This window comes from Budorcas taxicolor, chromosome 13 (genome assembly GCF_023091745.1).
Source record: "Budorcas taxicolor isolate Tak-1 chromosome 13, Takin1.1, whole genome shotgun sequence".
Lineage (NCBI taxonomy): Eukaryota > Metazoa > Chordata > Mammalia > Artiodactyla > Bovidae > Budorcas > Budorcas taxicolor.
In genome coordinates this window covers 46573834-46593287 of record NC_068922.1, presented here as the reverse complement: position 1 = coordinate 46593287, position 19454 = coordinate 46573834, and the positions used below count along the sequence as shown (strand labels likewise).

The 19454-nt window shown below is 41.2% G+C and overlaps 1 protein-coding gene across 3 annotated transcripts in view; it reads left to right on the top strand.

Annotated features, from left to right (window-relative positions):
* The window catches only part of ZMYND11 (zinc finger MYND-type containing 11), a 72830-nt gene extending 53592 nt beyond the window's left edge, over nucleotides 1-19238 (top strand). For 2 of the 3 annotated variants that reach the window (XM_052651303.1, XM_052651302.1), the window contains 11 exons: nucleotides 4369-4446; nucleotides 4891-4983; nucleotides 7619-7706; nucleotides 8190-8245; nucleotides 9360-9437; nucleotides 10254-10372; nucleotides 13035-13242; nucleotides 13609-13677; nucleotides 14434-14706; nucleotides 15012-15197; nucleotides 16877-19238. In XM_052651303.1, coding sequence (XP_052507263.1) covers nucleotides 4369-4446; nucleotides 4891-4983; nucleotides 7619-7706; nucleotides 8190-8245; nucleotides 9360-9437; nucleotides 10254-10372; nucleotides 13035-13242; nucleotides 13609-13677; nucleotides 14434-14706; nucleotides 15012-15197; nucleotides 16877-16999 — 1371 coding nt within the window. In that variant the 3' untranslated portion in view covers nucleotides 17000-19238. The remainder of the gene's footprint in view (nucleotides 1-4368; nucleotides 4447-4890; nucleotides 4984-7618; nucleotides 7707-8189; nucleotides 8246-9359; nucleotides 9438-10253; nucleotides 10373-13034; nucleotides 13243-13608; nucleotides 13678-14433; nucleotides 14707-15011; nucleotides 15198-16876) is intronic. The other variant, XM_052651304.1, reaches the window with a different exon arrangement.
* The last annotated feature ends 216 nt before the right edge of the window (nucleotides 19239-19454 follow it).

Below are 19454 nucleotides of genomic sequence, written 5' to 3'. Positions count from 1 at the left end.
GGTAACACTGAGTGCCGCCCACACCAGACGGACACCACTCTCGTCAGTTTCCATCAGATCTAAGTCAGGCTTGGCCCAGAACTGTGTATAAATGGATGCAGGCCATTTTTCAAGGCTTTGCCAGGCGGTTCTAATGCACAGCCAGAGGTGATGAGCACTCGAGTGGGATGCCTGAATCTAGGCAGCACTTTATAAAACAGAACAGACTTTCTGAGGTGGTAATATTTTACCAGAGTTGGAGCTGTGAAGGGTGGGCATGGGTCACGTTTCATTTTTTTTGCTGGAATAGTCACTCTTGCAAGCGTGTGCTACTACTTTGATTGCACATTGGAGAGGAGAGGCACTCTAGCACCTTACCCTAAGCAAATTTAAACACGATACAACAATTAGATTTTTGTCCTCTAAATTATCATTTAGTTTTGTAAAATTAAGGCCCTCGACCTGAATTCTATACATTTGGAGTCTTCCCTAAAAGAAATGTTGCTGCACTTGGTTATCATAATTAGCAGTTAATCTGAAAATGTTTAAACAGGTGAAACCAAAGTAAAAGCATTCTGAGAGCATGTAATATCCACCTATTTTGTAGATTCTCTTTGGAAAGGAAATAGTAACTGAAAATAGACCTTTATTTAAGCAAAGGAATTACACGAACAATATAATGCACAGTTACCTAAACTTAAGCCAAGTGAAATAGGGTTTTCCCTACTGTTTGAAAAAGTTCAGAATTTTGTGTCAAAGGAAGAGCAAGCTGGTAAGGATGTACAGGCATGTGGTGGTTTAGCTGCTAGGTTGTATCTGACTCTTGCAACCCCTGGACTATAGCCACCCCACCCCCACCCCACCATGCTCCTCTGTCCATGAGATTCTCCAGGAAGGAATAGTAGATTGGGTTTCCATTTCCTCTTCCAGGGGATCTTTCCGACCCAAGGATCGAACCCACATCTCCTGCATTGGCAGGTGGGTTCTTTATGGGGAAGCCCGTCTACAGGCATACCTCGGAGATACTGCAAGTTTGGTTCCAGACCACAACAGTGGAGAGAATATCACAAATCAAGTGAGCTGCACACATTTGTTGGTTTCCCAATGGACCTAAAAGCTGTGTTTACATTGAACTGTAGTCTGTTAATATGTAGTAGCATTATGTCAGAAGAGGTAACTACCTTAATTTAAAAGTACTTTATCACAAAAACTGCTAACCATCATCTAAGCCTTAAGTGACAAAGTGAGCAAATGCTGTTGGAAAAAGGGCCCTGACAGGCTTGCTCAACACAGGGTTGCCACAACCTTCAGTTTGTAAAATGCACAGTGTCTGCGAAGTGCAATATAGCGAGGTATGCCTGTAGAGACACTCTGGTTCTAGCACTGCATAAATCTCACCCATAGAGAAACACTGAACTGCTTTATTTTCTGAGGCTCTAAATCAAAAGGGTTTGGGTTCTGACTCACAGTGAAAGCCTTCATCGGTTGATGTTGAGAGTGTGGAGAGGAGAGAAATGCATTCCTGTGAACTTGTGGAGCACACAGCCACTCTGGAGACCCGGCAGCCCGGTTGTGGGGGCTGCAGTGAGCACCCCTTCCCTGGCGGTCTCTCCAGTGATGCAGACTCCCCACAGTGGTGGGCGTCGGCCTCAGGGGCACTCCTTGCCTGGTTGAGCTCGAGTTATTCAGTGGGAGACCATGAATGGAGACTCTTCTGACCCTGCTCAGTCTGGCACATGTTAGTGAGCATTTAGTAATATTTCAGCACTGCATACAATGCTGGTTCTGTGTTTCCCGTGAATATTGTGTTACCTATTAAAAGAACACAGATCCCACAAGTAGTATCTGTATGACAAGACTTCTGATCTGATGTAGGTTGCTGTCACACCTGAACTTACACAGATGTGTGATTTAATGATCAGGGTGATGTTTGGGATCAGCAGTGTTAGTGCTCCTGAAATACTTCAGAGTGAGCAGGACAGAGCATGCAGTTGGAAGCATTGGGTTTGTCTGTCTTTGGCTTGTAAGATCTGTTCCCCAGCCAGGGATGGAACCCGGGCCATGGCAATGAAAGCCCGGAATCCTAACCATGAGGCCACTAGGGAACTCCCTGGAAGCATTTGTTGTTATTCTCCTCTCTTTCTAAGGGAATATAGGTTTCCCAAGAGGTAAGAAAAAAGGTTTCTTGGCCTTCTTAACATTTCTTCCCTGTATCCAACAGACCAGGGAGTTGTTTAATAGAGAAAGCAGTGCATGGAGGGATGGCCATGTCAGCAAGAGTGTTTCCACAGCAGTGCTAACAGCTGACGATTTCAGAGCTGTTGTTTTGCTCTGGCTTACCAGAGGGAGCAACTAATAGTTTTCACGTGTTTGTGTGCCTGGGGCTTACAGGGGATTTATTTATTTATTTATTTTTTAATTGAAGGATAATTGCCTTACAGAATTTTGTTTTCTGTCAAACCTCAACCTGAATCAGCCATAAGTGTACATATGTCCCCTCCCTCCTGAACCCCCCTCCCATCTCCCACCCCATCCCACCCCTCCAGGTTGATACAGAGCCCCTGTTTTGGGGTTTCCTGAAACATACAGGCAATTCCCATTGGCTGTCTATTTTACATATGGTAATGTAAGTTTCTGTGTTACTCTCTACATACATCTCACCCTCTCCTCCCCTCTCCCCATGTGGGGATTTTGTTTAAAGTGAGAATCTACAAGCTACATCAAAGTCCCTTTCCCAAAGATTATACAACCTGGGGTTCAGGAAATATCATTGCATTTCAAACTCCACATGTACACCATTGGCACTTGGTCTTGGCCTCATGTCACAACCCACAATTTCCAGGCCTTTGCCTGGAAATTCCAGTTCAGATGCTCGGGGTGGGAGCCCACCAGTGTGTCTGGAGTGTGGCCAGGGTGAGAAATGTGTTCTGCAGTCTTCGCTGGTGGCTCAGCTGGTAAAGAATCCTCCTGCAGTGTGGGACACCTGGATTTGAACCGTGAGTTGGGAAGATCCCCTGGAGAAGGGAGTGGCTACCCACTCCAGTATTCTGGCCTGGAGAATCCCATGGACCGTATAGTCCATGGGGTCATGAAGAGTCGGACATGACTGAGCGACTTTGTCACTACCACCTGAGGAGTTAACAGGAAATGAATGAACAAATGGTGGAGGCCTTTGCCTGGAAATTCCAGTTCAGATGCTCGGGCTGGGAGCCCACCAGTGTATCTGGAGTGTAGCCAGGGTGAGAAATGTGTTCTGCAGTCTGTAGACGGTAAACAGTACGGCTGTTTACTCAGACGGCCTTGGAGTACAGCTGAGCAGGGAGAGCACCAGCCATGCCCCAGAGAGTCTGGGGAGGGGCGGCGATGGTGCCAGGCGTGAACTGTGCGAAACTGCTTCTCAGCTCAGAGGACGGTTTCCACTTTTGACTCAGTTGCTTTCGTGCTGTGAATGTATAAGCACTTGGTTAAGCCATAGCAAAGGTTTGTCATTTACACGAGAAAACTTTGCTCCTTCCATCGTATTTAGCATTATTGAGATGACTTCCCATGTGTAAAGTTCTTAGGGGAGTAAGTAATAATGTCACTGGGTAGAGACTCATAATGTAGCAGCCTGAAAAAGCTACAGCATTTATTCAGTAGTGGGCCAGACTGCTCTGTCATCTGCAGGGAGGTCTGCTTATGGTCCAGTGTCTCTCGTGGTTGTCTTAGCCTCAACTAAGAAGTTGGGAACATTGGTCCTTGTTTCCCAGCTGTCTAGAAGTGACATTAAAGGTAAAATCCTTCTTTAATTCATGTGAAGTTAAGTTTTCTGAGAGAGAAATTAAGAAACCTAATTAGCTTTTAGGCAAGACTAATGGAAATTGAAGTTATTACTGAAAAGACCCGTAACACTTCAAAGTAGATATGTAGATGTGTGTGCATCAGTGTATGTAATTCCTAAGTGACAGACTTTTAATAAACTTTTTGATGGAGAATAATTATATTGAAATTCACTGTTCAACATTGTTATTTTAAAATATCCCTTAAAGGATTTCAGCCTATTGAGTTTTTTAAATAAAATAAGTGATTCTGCATTACATCATTATTGTTATTTTATTGTTATTGTCATTATTTTTTATCATCTGAAAACTGAAATTTTAAAACATCAAGAAAAGAAAAATGCATAATTCTCTGAGGTATTATGTTAAGGACAGTATATTTTCTGATTCTTACATTGTTACATTAAACGCTACTTTTGGTATGCAAATTTTGAAGATGTGTTAGAAATATTATATCGTTTAAGAAAATCTATATTTGCATACTATAATCTTTTATATATAGACATCTTTAGCAAGAATATAGACTTACAAATGATCAGAGTTTTATCTTGGCCTTCTCTGTTTCCAACAGAGCGTCAAGAAGAAAAACACCAACAAGCAAGAGATGAGCACGTACCTCAGGTTCATCGTCTCCCGCATGAAGGAGAGGGTACGTTCCGAGGGCTCTTAGAATCGCCTAAAGTATGTATATTCTTTCAGCGTTCCTGACTGACAGCTAGCAAGTACATGTAGTGCAGTATGAAGGGTGGAAACCACTGCTGTCTCGTGCTTTTCTGCTCTGAATAGTTCCATAAGATGCTCTTAGATTTGTTTCGTCTTTGTTTTCAACACAGGCATTTCTTTAGCTGCATTAGGTTAGAAACATTTACATTTTAAACTTCCATTTATCAGAAAGAACATTTTCATTGATACTTAGGTCTTTAAAATGAAACTGAATTTTTCAAAATAACTGTTCTTTCTACTCAAACCTCAAGGAATGCCACATTATAGTGCATATACATTTTTTGTTAAGTTCTCAAGTACTTGTTTAGAAATTGATGTTTTACCCCTCTGTCTAGCCACGTTTAAACTGACATGTCTCATGACCTTTCAGGCTATTGACCTTAATAAAAAGGGGAAGGACAACAAACACCCCATGTACCGGCGGCTGGTGCACTCGGCGGTGGATGTCCCTGCCATACAGGAGGTAAGGCTCGCCAAGCACAGCCCTGGCTGTGCACCTGCCCCCCTTCTGCCTCACAGCTGTCCTTGTGAGGGGCGTGCCCACCCGCTGGTGCTCAGCAGGGGTCATCTTTTAAGAGTCTTTGTTTTAAGCAACCTGTAGATTCTTGACACTTGCTGATTAAAGAAAATGTATTACAGCCTGATCAGTGTAACGTTTCAGATGCAGTCACCATGCAGCTGTGTCTTCCTGGGCTCAGCAGCAGCACTTGGGAGTTTCTCCCCAGGGAAGATTAGAGTGTAGATGTGATCTCAGGTCTTGGGGAACAATGACATGCACTTGAACAAAGCAGATTTTAACTAGAAAACTTAATTTCTCTAGTGAAGTTCTTGATTTTACCTACTTAGCTGAGGGCTGTTAATGGGTTTGTTAATATTTAATTACAAATGCAATGAACATTTTGATGTGCTTCCAGTTAGATTTGCAGATATACCAGTTCTGAACCTATGTGTCATTTGAGTTTTAAAATCTTATGGTTGGCCATCAGTTCAGTTCAGTTCAGTCACTCAGTCGTGTCCGACTCTTTGCGACCCCATGAATCGCAGCACACCAGGCCTCCCTGTCCATCACCATCTCTTGGAGTTCACTCAGACTCACGTCCATCGACTCCATGATGCCATCCAGCCATCTCATCCTCGGTCGTCCCCTTCTCCTCCTGCCCCCAATCCCTCCCAGCATCAGAGTCTTTTCCAGTGAGTCAACTCTTCGCATGAGGTGGCCAAAGTACTGGAGTTTCAGCTTTAGCATCATTCCTTCCAAAGAAATCCCAGGGTTGATCTCCTTCAGAATGGACTGGTTGGATCTCCTTGCAGTCCAAGGGACTCTCAAGAGTCTTCTCCAACACCACAGTGCAAAAGCATCAATTCTTCGGCGCTCAGCCTTCTTCACAGTCCAACTCTCACATCTATACATGACCACAAGAAAAACCATAGCCTTGACTAGACGGACCTTAGTCGGCAAAGTAATGTCTCTGCTTTTGAATATACTATCTAGGTTGGTCATAACTTTTCTTCCAAGGAGTAAGTGTCTTTTAATTTCATGGCTGCAGTCACCATCTGCAGTGATTTTGGAGCCCCCAAAAATAAAGTCTGACACTGTTTCCCCATCTATTTCCCATGAAGTGATGGGACCGGATGCCATGATCTTCGTTTTCTGAATGTTGAGCTTTAAGCCAACTTTTTCTCTCTCCTCTTTCACTTTCATCAAGAGGCTTGGAGTAATTTTAAATCATCTGCTCATTCCTTAATCTGCTTAATAGCTGGAAAAACTGAAGGTGTATTATTTCAGTGGAAGAAATGGGCAAGTGAAGGTTGTTCATAAACACGAGCAATTTTAATTTTACCTCTTACCCCTACACTGCATAACCTCTGCGAACAGTGAAGAGCCTGGCCGTCCCTCCTGCCCTCCCCCCGTGGTGCCCCCACATTCTGCAGTTTGACTCCCTCAGTTCAGGGAGCTCAGTAGCGGGGCTGAGGGTGTCTTATTAGCAAGTGCTGACCATGAGCAGAAGCACCCTGAAGGAAATGAAGAGGAGGAAGACCTGGTTTTTATGCTTCCAAAGGTTTACAGTGGAGACCAAAATGTGAGCTGTGATGATGCATGAGGACTGCTGGGTGTGGGTGTGCCCACCTGGGTGCAGGCAGGCAGCCTGGTGGTACCTTGCGCCCCTGAACCAAAGACTGTGAGACGCTCAGGGTGGAGTTTGGGTATCAGTGCTCATGGAAGAGCCCTGTCACCCTCGATGCCAGACAGACGCCATCGACTGTCTTGGTGCGCAGAGGACCAGCGAGGACTTGATTTTAAAACTATGTCAGCCACCTTGCTCTAATTCAGAATTGCCTTGTCTTCTTTGTGGTAATCTGTCACAGAGGCTAATAGCTGTTTCTTCTTTCAGTTTTGTTTTCCTGACTTATATAAATGGTTTGCGCTTCTCTGGTGGCTCAGATGGTAAAGAATCCACCTGCAGTGCAAGAGACCTGGGTTCGATCCCTGGGTTGGGAAGATCCCCTGGAGAAGGGAACGGCTACCCACTCCAGTATTCTGGCCTGGAGAATCCCATGGACTGTGTAGTCTACAGGGTCACAAAGAGTCGGACACAACTGAGCGACTTTCACTTTCACTTTTCATATTAGTGACTGTTCTCGAAACCAGAGCCCTGAGAGAGTTCCTGAGAAAATCATTCTTATTTTTCAAAGAAGCCCTGTTAATTATAGTACAGGCCTGTGCATAGCACATTCTCTACATGGTACATATGTCATTAGGTCTCATCAACCCCACTACCAAAGCTTTCATTATGTACAGCACTTAGCCGCAGCTTTTATCATTGTTACAGATGAGATGTTCACGCTGCAGTAACAACGTGACTGACAATATGGGACCTTCCGCACTTCACCATCCTGGCATGCCCTGAGTGTAGACGGAGTTGTGGGTTTCTTTTATGAACATTCTGTCAGTATGGACACAGGAGCAGTAGACACAGGAGCAGTCGTAATGCCATTCTGGAAAATCTTGCTGTTTCCCACGCTCTAACACTGTTAAATTGATGGCAAGTGTTTTCACTATTAACCATTGGCCATTTTGGTTTTTTTCCCCTCTGCAGAAAGTGAACGAAGGGAAATACCGAAGTTATGAAGAGTTCAAAGCTGACGCTCAGTTGCTTCTCCACAACACAGTCATTTTCTATGGAGGTTCAATATTTTTTTTTGTGTAGTTTTTTTATTCATATGTTTACATTGCATGTCGAGAAATATCTTTTATAAAACATTACACTAAAACAATACCTGAACAATCTGTAAGTAATAATGTTAGGGTTTAAACTAAAAAATATTTAGTAATATAGATAATTACTTATAGCTTATAGAATTGACTGGCCAAAAGCAGGACTCTAGTATTTGTTTTTTCCCTTCAATATCCCCTCATTCAAAAGTAGTGAAAGAGGCCAATCTATACTGAGAGTATTAAGTTGTGTTGAATATAAAATTAAAGCTGCCTATTAACTTTTCTTCTACTGCCTGAATTATATTTTAAATACATGTTTTTATTTTCCGTGGTATATGTCCACTTTTGTTAAACTGAAAGAAAATTTAAATGGCTATATGAATTTTGGCAGTCTTGTGTTTCCTGGCAGTCCTGGGATTACTGGTGATAGATATCTGTCTTTATAATTGCAGCAGACAGCGAGCAAGCGGACATAGCACGGATGCTCTATAAAGACACCTGCCATGAGGTACCGTCCACACCTAGCACCTGAATGCTTGCTGTTTCCTACATTAACCTGTTTTAGAATTCCATTCTGATATGTACATTTTAATGTTGCCATTTCTTTAAATATAATCGTATTTCCACGTTTGACATACATGGTGTATAATGCAAACAGAGAGACGGGGCTGGGGGAGAGGCTAGAATTCTGGCAGAACTGTTCTCAGAGACTCTAATTCTGGGAATTAGACTTAGTTACTAAGTAACTTCTAGTGAGAACAAGAGGAAATTGTTTTCCTTAACTACCCTAAAGTGAATTAGTTAATATGACTGCATGTAAATGTGTTGCACTGGGCAGGCACTCAATAAATGTTACCCTCTTTGAATGAAAGATACAAATTTGAGTTCTTACTACACTACACAGGCAAAAAAGCAACCCAACATCAGCATTCATAATTAACAATATATGAAATATATATTTAGGAAATATTTTTTTGGGTGGCCTTTCTTATTTAAAACATTCATCTGTAACCATATTAACTTTGCAAAAGTGTCTCAATTTATATAAAAAGTTTTGTTTCTTTATTCCATTTATGATATGACTTTTCCATTCATTAAACATGTTTATTGAGTGTGTGCTATGTGCTGTGTTAGGAATGAAATAGGGGTCAGGATGCTGGCTTCCTGCTCATACAGCTGTGTCCTGAGGAAGGAGACTCAGGAAAAGGAGAGACAAATTAGTTTCTTTACAAAAGTTACAGAAAATGTGAAAGAAAACAGAACTAAAATGGAGAATGAGGCAGAGTAAGGGCTGCTTTTATTGGTAGTGGGTATTTTCTGTGGGCATCTCAAGAAGACATTTCTGGGGAAATAGCCTTTCATCTGTGTGCTGGACTGGAAGGTACCGGTGAGGCTGGGGAGCCAAGGGCAGATGCAGTGCACCCTGAGGAATCAGTCTTTTCTTCCGAGTGTACTCTGGGCCCTCTTGGGAGGTTTGGACAAGAAAGTGGCATTGGCGAACTCAGCTTTGAAGCTTAGAGTTGAAGACTGGAAACACAAAAGAGAGTGCTGCTTTACATGCCTCTCTAGTTTTGTGTGTGCATTTATTTTATGGCGGCTAAATAGTTACTTTTCTTTTTCAGCTGGATGAACTGCAGCTTTGTAAGAATTGCTTCTATTTATCAAATGCTCGTCCTGACAATTGGTTCTGCTATCCTTGTGTATGTGAAATTTTGAGATTTTCTTTTTTTTTTTTTTAACCTCTTCAGTGTCTCTGATGTACTGCTCTAAGGAAGTTTATTCCAGTTTGGTTTAAGATTATAATCCTTCTAAATATTTCTCTTCATATCATGGTTTTAATGAGTATAGAAAACTGAAATATAGGAAAAAAACAACTTGGGATCAGTATCCATTTCTGACTTTAAAATGAGAACTTTAAGAATAGGAATAAACATCAAATCCCTGAATAAATAAAAAATTTCATTATCTCACAAGAAATCTAAGTCTTTATGTATAGCTGTGTGATTTCCCCTAGAATGACATGTTAGTGCCAGTGGTTTCTCCTCTCCCCACCACGAGGGTATAAGAGCCTGCCTGAGAGCTCCCACTTCCTGAGACATTACAGTGCTCTTCAGGCACCTGACGGTCTCATAAAAATCTGCATCTCTGACTTAGTAGGTTGGGAGGAGGGCCTGAAAATCTCCCATTTCTTACAAGCTTCCAGGGTTGGACTATATTTCATGAAGCAAAGTTAGGGTTTTCAGTTTGCCTTTGGTACTCACATGGGTCTTGGTTTCCTTCCAGAGTTCCATGGGCCGTCAGGAGATTCACTCCACATTGCTTATGGAAATTTTAATTTTTTGGTGTGTTTCTTGGAGGCAAAAATCAATCAGTCCTGGGGTGGGGGTACATTCTGTGTGTTTAGGACTTATAAAAGAAGTATTGCAAATATTATACCTAAGTGGGTCAGTATTAATGATATACTTCTATTTAACACTTTACAAGTAATATGACAAGATAAAATGTTTTATTTCCAGATACCTAATCATGAGCTGGTCTGGGCTAAGATGAAAGGCTTTGGATTCTGGCCGGCCAAAGTCATGCAGAAAGAGGACAACCAGGTCGACGTCCGCTTCTTCGGTCACCATCACCAGAGGTAATCATGACCTGCGAGCCACCATCACCCTGGGCCTTCAGGAGCCCTGAGGTGGACCCAGGCCTGCAGTTCCCCGTGCTCTGGGTACTTTGCCATCAGGAACAATGTGAAGTGTATTTTAAATTAAAAAACAAACCAGCATATAACTTGACTGGGCATCTTAATGGGACAGTTTCAGTAGCAGAATTTAGAAGGGTGAACTCAGAATGGTGTCAGTGGTGGGAATTAAGTGGAGAGCTTCTCAGGATGGTCCCTTTCACAGAATTGTATTGTCCTTGTGGGAGTTTCTACCAACTTTTCAAGGTTCTGTCAGAGTCATAGACAAAAATAATCAGCTCGGGAGTATAGGAGAGTGTGGGTCTTGTGATCTAAGAATGGGTATGAGGGAAGAAATTTGACTTAGTGTTTTGAATTTCATTAACGGTTAATTTAGAAAAGTGAAGAATTGTTATGCAGAGATCACCATGAATAAATATAGTAGATACTCTTTAGCTGGTTCCTCATATCTCTGCACCTAGTGGAGAAAGAAAAGGTAGAGACGTGATTATGGACTATCCCTCCATATGTTCAAACCAGAGCCTGCTGCTGCCTCCCAAGCACAGAGCAGGTTGTGATGCTTTGTCCTGGTGAGCAGGTCTGTGGGCATGCATGTCTGCAGCGCCGACTCTTCGTGCTGCCTGTGGTTGGAGGGTGGATGGCACAGGCAAGAAAGAAGGGGCACATCCTGTCAGATCGTGGCCCATCTTATTGTGCACAGATTCAGAAAATTCTGAATTCGGATTGACAGATGTGTAGGTATAGCCAGATCCAATTTTCTCTCTTTGTATTTAAATTGTGGGGTGTGTTCTGTTTGCCTTTTATAGTGTAGATCAGACTGCATGTCTCAAACTTGAAACCTGATTATCTATAGTAATGGAGATGATTGAGAGAATAGATATTTTGTATGAATTGCATTGAGACTTAATAAGGTCTCACATTAAGAATATTCATTCAGTTTTATTAAATCCAGGGGATACATAATTTAACAGGATAAAATTCTCTCCTAGGTAGTCAGCACTGCTTATGATGGAAATCCCCCTCAAAAACATACTGCTTTTAAAAAGTGTTTTAACAGTTTTTTATTGCCCAGTAAATGTTTGTTGACTGAAAGAGTAAATAAGAATACAGGATTTAACGGCAAAGAACTCTTCCACAAGCAAAATTGTATTTGCACTTTTCCTCACGTGTAGTTTACTTTGGTTTCTAATATAGCACTGTCAGATGACACTGTTAATGTAATATTTATAAATAAGTTCAAATTTAACAATTTTAGCTGTCATTAGCATGTACCCATATGGATTATTGTATATTAAAAATGTGGTTTTAAATTCTAAAGCAGATAGTTTATGCAGGCAAGTTAGAAGTCTATGTTTATAACGTTAGGCATATATGCTAGGATTCTTTGATGCCTTCAGAACAGTTTCAGGTCTAGTATTTCTGTAACTCCATAGTAAGACTGGAAACAGTAAATCCTGGTTTATTCCTAGTGCTATATCCCACCTCATATCCTCTCACTGGTGACATCCCTCTCTCCTCGTGTCCAGAGTCACCTAGACTGTATACGCTGCATTGCTCCTCCTCGTTTCTCAGTTCAGGGCAGTGGCAATGCATGTAGATGTGCTAGCGTAATTCTTAGGAAACCTAACCATTAGGACCCTCGCTGGGTTCCAGCTGCTAATTAATAGCTTACCTTAAGCCCATCTGGGCAACATCTCCACCAGCTGTCAGATGAGGCAGGAACAGTCCTAGGACTGTACGCTCTGTGGTGCTTTCATGGGCCAATGGTCAGCCCCAGGTGAGTGGACGCAGCACTGCAGTGGGAGACTAAGGCCAGTAAGTGATTAGTACCCAGGAAGATTTTCTTCAGTTTCTATTCTAGCTTTCTTCCCGACAGAACCAAATGTAGTTGTAGATCAGCTGTGGGTTCACAACTGAGTGCTTGGTTGCAGAATGGTATACACTTTCCCACTTGTTAGTCATGGTCCATCTAATGAATAGGGATGTGATGACCTCATTTTATATGTAACTGTGTCATGAACATTTCTGGGCATTTACAAATGACTCTATAGCTTCCCTGGTAGCTCAGCTGGTAACGAATCCGCCTGCAGTGCAGGAGACCCCAGTTCAATTGCTTGGTCAGGAAGATCCACTGGAGAAGGGATAGGCTACCCACTCCAGTATTCTTGGGCTTCCCTTGTGGCTCAGCTGGTAAAGAATCCGCCTGCAATGCAGGAGACCTGGGTTCGATCCCTGGGTTGGGAAGATCCCCTGAGAAGGGAAAGGCTACCCACTCCAGTATTCTGGCCTGGAGAATTCCATGGACTATATAGTCCGTGGAGTTGCAAAGAGTCAGAAACAACTGAGTGACTTTCACTTTCTATAGTTCTAACATGCAATAGCTAGATTTTGAATAATTTGTAGCATTCAAAACAATGAGATATTGAACACTTTAAAAAAGGCTTATGAGTCATTCTCACCCTGAGGACTTTACTTTGATGACTGTGAAAAATAAGTCAATTCACCTTTTTTCTACTTGGTAAAAGTTTTTATTCAAGTCACAAACTGTGCTTTACAATGCACAGAGTTTCTGCCATTTGGGAAACTTCTAACCATCCCTTTTCAGGGCCTGGATTCCTTCTGAGAACATACAGGACATCACAGTCAATGTTCACCGGCTGCACGTTAAGCGCAGTATGGGGTGGAAGAAGGCCTGTGACGAACTGGAGCTACACCAGCGCTTCCTCCGCGAAGGGAGGTTTTGGAAGTCCAAGAATGAGGACCGAGGGGAGGAGGAGGCAGAGTCCAGCATCTCCTCCACCAGCAATGAGCAGGTAAGGGCGCCACTGAGAACCTGTCAGCTGTGTTCAGAGGTGCGGGTGTCAGGACGCACTGGCATGGAATGAGCAGGTTGTGACTTCCTCCTTTCACACACTCACACAACATTTGTCAAGTGCTCTGTGAAACAAACTAGAAACAGTCCTAGTTCACAGAAGCCACCACCACTCATCCCGATTCGACCAGCACAGTGAAAGAGCGAATCATTCAGTGAGGGCCAACCATGTGGTCTTGAAAGAACTAATATGAGAGGGACACAGCAGGTGCCCACCTTTCCCCTGTGGGTTCATGGCTAGTCTTCCAGCAGAGAAGTGTTTTGTGGTGTCAGGAGTAATGTGCTGTTACTTTTATGATGTCCACAGCTAAAGGTCACCCAAGAACCAAGAGCAAAGAAAGGACGACGTAATCAAAGTGTGGAACCCAAAAAAGAAGTAAGTTGCCCACCTTGCAGTGTCCAGGTGACAAGTGAAACAGGAAATACTTTCACAGTTGTGATCCAGGCAGTGCTTCTGACAGGTAACTTGCAAAAAGGATTGCCATCAGTCCCAGGATGGCAACTAAGTTGAACCCAGACTGCCTGCTGCCCTGTCACTAGAGTAACACACGGGAGCATCCAGTTAAGCAGTCTGGCTAGGTGGGACAGCCTTTTGCTGCACTGTCTGGGAACACTGGTATTTTCTCATGGCACTAATAAAAAACAATTTTTAGTGTTTATCCAGCAGATCAATGAGACCAGCATTTGAAAACTGAAAGAAACTATGGCTAAGTTCAGGCTTTTACAATTCTATAATCCAGGTACATTTTAAAACCAGGGCACAGTATTACCACATACTCAAGTGAGGGGTGATTTAGGGTATTTGTTTATGAATCTCATCCAAAGAAATAACGATAAATTCTAACGATCTTACATGGTAAAACTTGTTGTTTAGTCTCCTTTGAAAGGAAACACCATAATATTAGTATTTAATGGAATTGTAAATGAAGTTCCTGTAGAATGATTGTACCTATAAATTGCATGTGTTTTAATTTTTTTTTTTTTTTGAATTGTGGTCAAATACACAAAAGAATTTTCCATTTTCTTACATGATTGTTTAAACAAGTTGTATGGCTGTTTGTATCACTGTTTTTTTTCGGATCGAGCTTGCTTTTGAACTAGTAAATTCTGTGGCACTTCCCTTATCCTTTAGGAACCAGAGCCTGAAACGGAAGCTGTAAGTTCCAGCCAGGAAATCCCAACGATGCCTCAGCCAATCGAAAAAGTTTCTGTGTCAACTCAGACCAAGAAGTTAAGTGCCTCTTCCCCAAGAATGCTGCATCGAAGCACCCAGACCACCAGTGATGGAGTGTGTCAAAGCATGTGCCATGACAAGTACACCAAAATTTTCAATGACTTTAAAGACCGAATGAAGTCTGATCACAAGCGAGAAACTGAAAGAGTTGTACGAGAAGCTCTAGAAAAGGTAACACAGCCCTCAGTGCCAGCGCTGCCTTCAGACACATGGGTGGGTTAGGTGAATAGTCTTCCTGTTGTGGTTTTACATCGCTTAGGCATCAACCAGGTAGCAGCTCTTTAAAACAAGGAGTAAAACATCTTTTTATAATATTTTAAATAACAGGTACTTTTCTCACCTAAATATTTTATAGCCCTTAGTGAAATAAAGGGAAGAGGTACATCAGTTAAGTAGAAACTGTATTAAGGTTTTGCTTAATGGTTTGTGTAAATTATGAGCTGACGTACTGTGGGTTAACTTTTTTTTCATCTCAGCTGCGTTCTGAAATGGAAGAAGAAAAAAGACAAGCTGTAAATAAAGCTGTAGCCAATATGCAGGGTGAGATGGACAGAAAATGTAAGCAAGTAAAGGAAAAGTGTAAAGAAGAATTTGTAGAGGAAATCAAGAAGCTAGCAACACAGCACAAACAACTAATTTCTCAGACCAAGAAGAAGCAGTGGGTAAATACCACTATTTTCTTAGAATCTGATTTATGAAAAAAAAATACCATAGGTATGATAAAATTAATTCAGAAAGATCTATATGGCATATGTAAAATCCTGAAATACAGTCTAATGTGAAACTGTCAACTTTAACTAACTTAAACTGTATTTTAACTCCAGGTCCCACATTTCTCAATATTTGCTCAATATTTTGTTACATTGAGATTATGATACTTTGGGACATAATATATATAATTTATACAACTTTTCCATCTATGCAGGTATTTTTTTTTGATAAGTGGGCTGGCCCTGATAGGTGATGTTAACTTATAAAATTGTAAATATCATAATAGCAAACTAAGGACTTTCAGATTTTACTGCACTGTACATTAAATTGATTACTTTTGCTTTATAAAAGTAACATCTCACTGGTCTCTAACGTTAGATCTGACAGTTCACCAAGGAGGTGCCCTGTGGGCCTTCTTAGGCTGTCTGCTCTTCCATAGTCTTCTCCCCGTCTTGTTAATCTCCATTGACCTGTCGTCTTGGGCTCACATCTGCCTTTGAATCCCTCCAGTCATTTTTCACTTCAGTTAACGGGCTTCTCAGCTGCAAGTCTGGTTTTTGGTTTCCATCAATATCTTTTTATTGATATTTTCAGTTTGCTCATACATCATTTTCTTGACTTTCTCCATATCTTCCTTTAGTTCTTTGCACTTCTTTAATAGGTGTTTTAAAGTCTTTGTCTAGTATATTTACATGGACAGTTTTGTTGATTGATTCTTTTTCCTTTGAATGGTCATACTTCCTGCTTCTTTGTATGCCTTGTGATTTTTCTTGTTGAACACTAAACATTTGAGTCAAATAATATGGTAACTGGAACTCCTTTTCTCCCCTTTATCATAGTTTGCTGTTGCTGTTTCTTTGATTGTTATGGCTGTTCCCAGGATCAGACTGAGGTGTAAATTAAATGTCTTCTTAGGTCTTTTCTAAGCCTCTCCTTGGGTTTGCACATTGACTTCCTAATTCCCCCCATATGTGCAATTGATTTTGAGTGGCTTGCCAAAGGGAAGCCACTTCAGAGGGAGGACTTGTGGTGGGTGGGGGAGGGGTGCAACTGCTAATACAGTGGCCTGCCCAACTGTAACCAGAAGCAGCAGTCTGCAGGACACCTGCCAGGGGGCTCCATGCACAGCCATCATCTGGGGCTGCAGGTGGGGAAGAGGTAGCTGTTTCAGCGCTAAGAGCCAAAATGACCAGAGTGACTGTACCTTATTGTTCCACCCTTCCCCAGACCTCAGAGTTCCAAAACAGTCCCTCTAGATTGTGCAGCAGAGCTGTTGTGTGGGGGGCGGGGAGGAGTCCTTGTGCTGCTGCTCCGTCATCTTTTCAGAACCTTCAGACCTTTTTAGGAAAAGAGAAATTACTTATGCTTGTGTGCTGCTGCTGTTAATGACCTAGTACAGATGGAAGAAGCTGATGTGCCGAGTAAGCTTGAGTTTGCTGATAATGACTGCGTGCTGAGCCTCAGTCATCCCATTGTTTCCCTACCGTCCTGCTCAGGACAGAAACTGTGTTCTGATGTTCTTGGTGATCCTAGTTTACACTTGAGTCAGAAAGATCTTTGAAAGCACAGTTTTAAAGTCTGTAGTTGTACCCAGTGTCGTTTACCTGCTGGTCACGGTTTCTTGCTGCAGTGCTACAACTGTGAGGAGGAGGCCATGTACCACTGCTGCTGGAACACGTCGTACTGCTCCATCAAGTGTCAGCAGGAGCACTGGCACGCGGAGCACAAGCGCACCTGTCGCCGGAAAAGATGAAGGCTGGCTCTTCCTGGAGAATCACTGACGACTATTCCTCTCAGACACAGCGGTTTTTGTTTCCAAGAAGCCAAAATTGTTTAGAATTTGCTTCCCATTTTGCACCAGCCTTTAAACACTTTTCGTGAAGAAATTTTGCACAGTAGTTTAAATCTTTTGTTAACGCTCCTCTGGAGTTTTTCAGGGGGTAAAAGTAACATCAGTGGAGGGTATTATTTTAAATAAATTTTAATTGAGAGTTTGTTGCATTTTCAGCAAATTTTAAAACATTTTTAGGTTTTACAGAGATTTTAACCTTTAAACAACAGATCTTTAAAAAACAGGTGAATTACAAGTGAGTTTAACAAAGAAACATTTAAAATAGATCTGAATGTAAGAACAACTACAGAACTGTTTCAGAAATAAAACAAACATACTACCTTGATGTGAAATTTATTTCTTAACCTTGTTGAGCTGGTTTTGTTCAGCTTACTTTACTGTTTAAAGGCATTATCTATTGGTTATGCCAGTGGGTATATGATTGAATTTAGGGAACAGGGTTGACACAGCAGGTGCTAGTCCTGCATATTTTTTCTTAAATATCTCCCAATTGTGTTTTTCATTATTTCTTTTCAATATATAACTTTTATAACAAATTATTAGCTTTGATCTTGTAGTTTAAAATTGCAGGGAACTGGGGTAATCTTTTACTGAGCTGGATCTTAGAGAAAATGAATATTTAAATTTTAAAGTTTGCACATTTCATCTTTGTCCTAACATGAGTGCTTGTAACAAAATAAACAACAAAAATAAAAAGCCAAAAACTACCTTTATCCATACATAAAATTATAGATGAGGCATACAGATTTCTTTAATGCTTCCCTTCCCTCCCCAAGTGTCATCTGATTGCCTACTATCTGGTGTCACCTCTTCTATCGTAAGTTAATACTGAAAGGAAAGAAAGCACTTAAGTTTCACAGAAGCCGTTATGTTTGTAGTAATGGATCATTACCTACTAATGAACTCCATCACTGTACACAGAATGAAGAATAATGCATGTTAATTTTCTTGTATTAAAGATGCCGTGATTTGTAAAAAGTCTGTATTTTGCGGAATGTCTGGATTAAGAAGCATTACCAATAGGAATGGATCGATAGTTAAATAATTTTTTTATACATAGATATATAAAATACAGCCAGGAAACCTTAATTTTTAAAAAAAACAAACCCTCACAATTTATGTTTTTTCAAAGACTGATCTTAGACCAAGTCAAATTCCCATTTATCATTTAGTTATTTTTAAGGTTAGAGAAATAATTTGTAAATATTTATTTACACCTTTGATATTTATTAAAGCAATTACACACAATGTAAGTGAGAGAATCAGGAGAAAAAACCTTTCAAAAAGTTTTCTCCAGGTTTGTCAGGGTCACTCTAAAGACAAAAATGTACCCCAGTCTTCTGTGAAATCATCACCCACCCAGTCCTGATGCTGTTGCAGATGGTGGTGACACAAGTTAATCGACAAGCTACTGCCCAGTGGTGCCCAATGGCTTGGAGGACCTGTCTGGTAGCCACACGTCAACACCGTCCCTGAACTACGCAGGCACGTGGCATTCTCGGTCCCTCCTCGTTGGTGTGTGATTGGTCAACGTCGCCACAGTGCCGTGGTCTGGTCCAGACGACGTAACTGAGAACACTTACCTTCTCTGATTGTTTTCCAAGTTTTAAAACTTCGATCCACCCCTATGAGAGCAAGTTATTGTGGAACTATTTTTGGTGTGAAATCATTCCAGAGTGTGTACTATTTACCGATAGCTGCATGAAAGTAAGACTCGTGTTACTTTGGCTTTTTTGTCTCCGTTGACACGGTTGCACATTTCCAAGTTACTACAGCGTGAAAACTGTGTGTTTAAAAAAAAAAAACAAAATTAAAAAAAAGAGATTGTGGCCTGGTTTTGTAAAAGTTTTAGGTAAAATTACAATTGATTGTTTAGGAATCATTATTAAAAATTTTCTGCAAATCATAAAGCTATATCAAGGTGTTGAGCTTAGCCACTATGCACATTGTAATTACTCATTGTGGCTGTCCAGTTCTTCGATGCATTCTGGCATTTTGTAAGCTGCTCTGACTAGCAATATATAGACTCATTTAATGTGTTAACATTGGTTAATAAATGTATTTAAAAAAACTGCCTTTAATAAATTGTTGATTTAGTCCATTCCCTGAGACCAAAACAGACACAGGTATATCACATAGTAATCATATACTGTTGGCTATCCACTGGTGACTTTTTAACTTTATATAAAATCAGTGTGTTAAAAACAGTTCTCTTAAACGTTATGTAAAGTTGGATTTACTTTTACCAGTTCTCAAAAAATTCAAGTTTGACTATAAAGCCCTTTTTCTTGACCTTTAGACTAGGCTGAACATACAGATAGAAAATTGTTCAATAAACACTTGAAATTAGTCAATA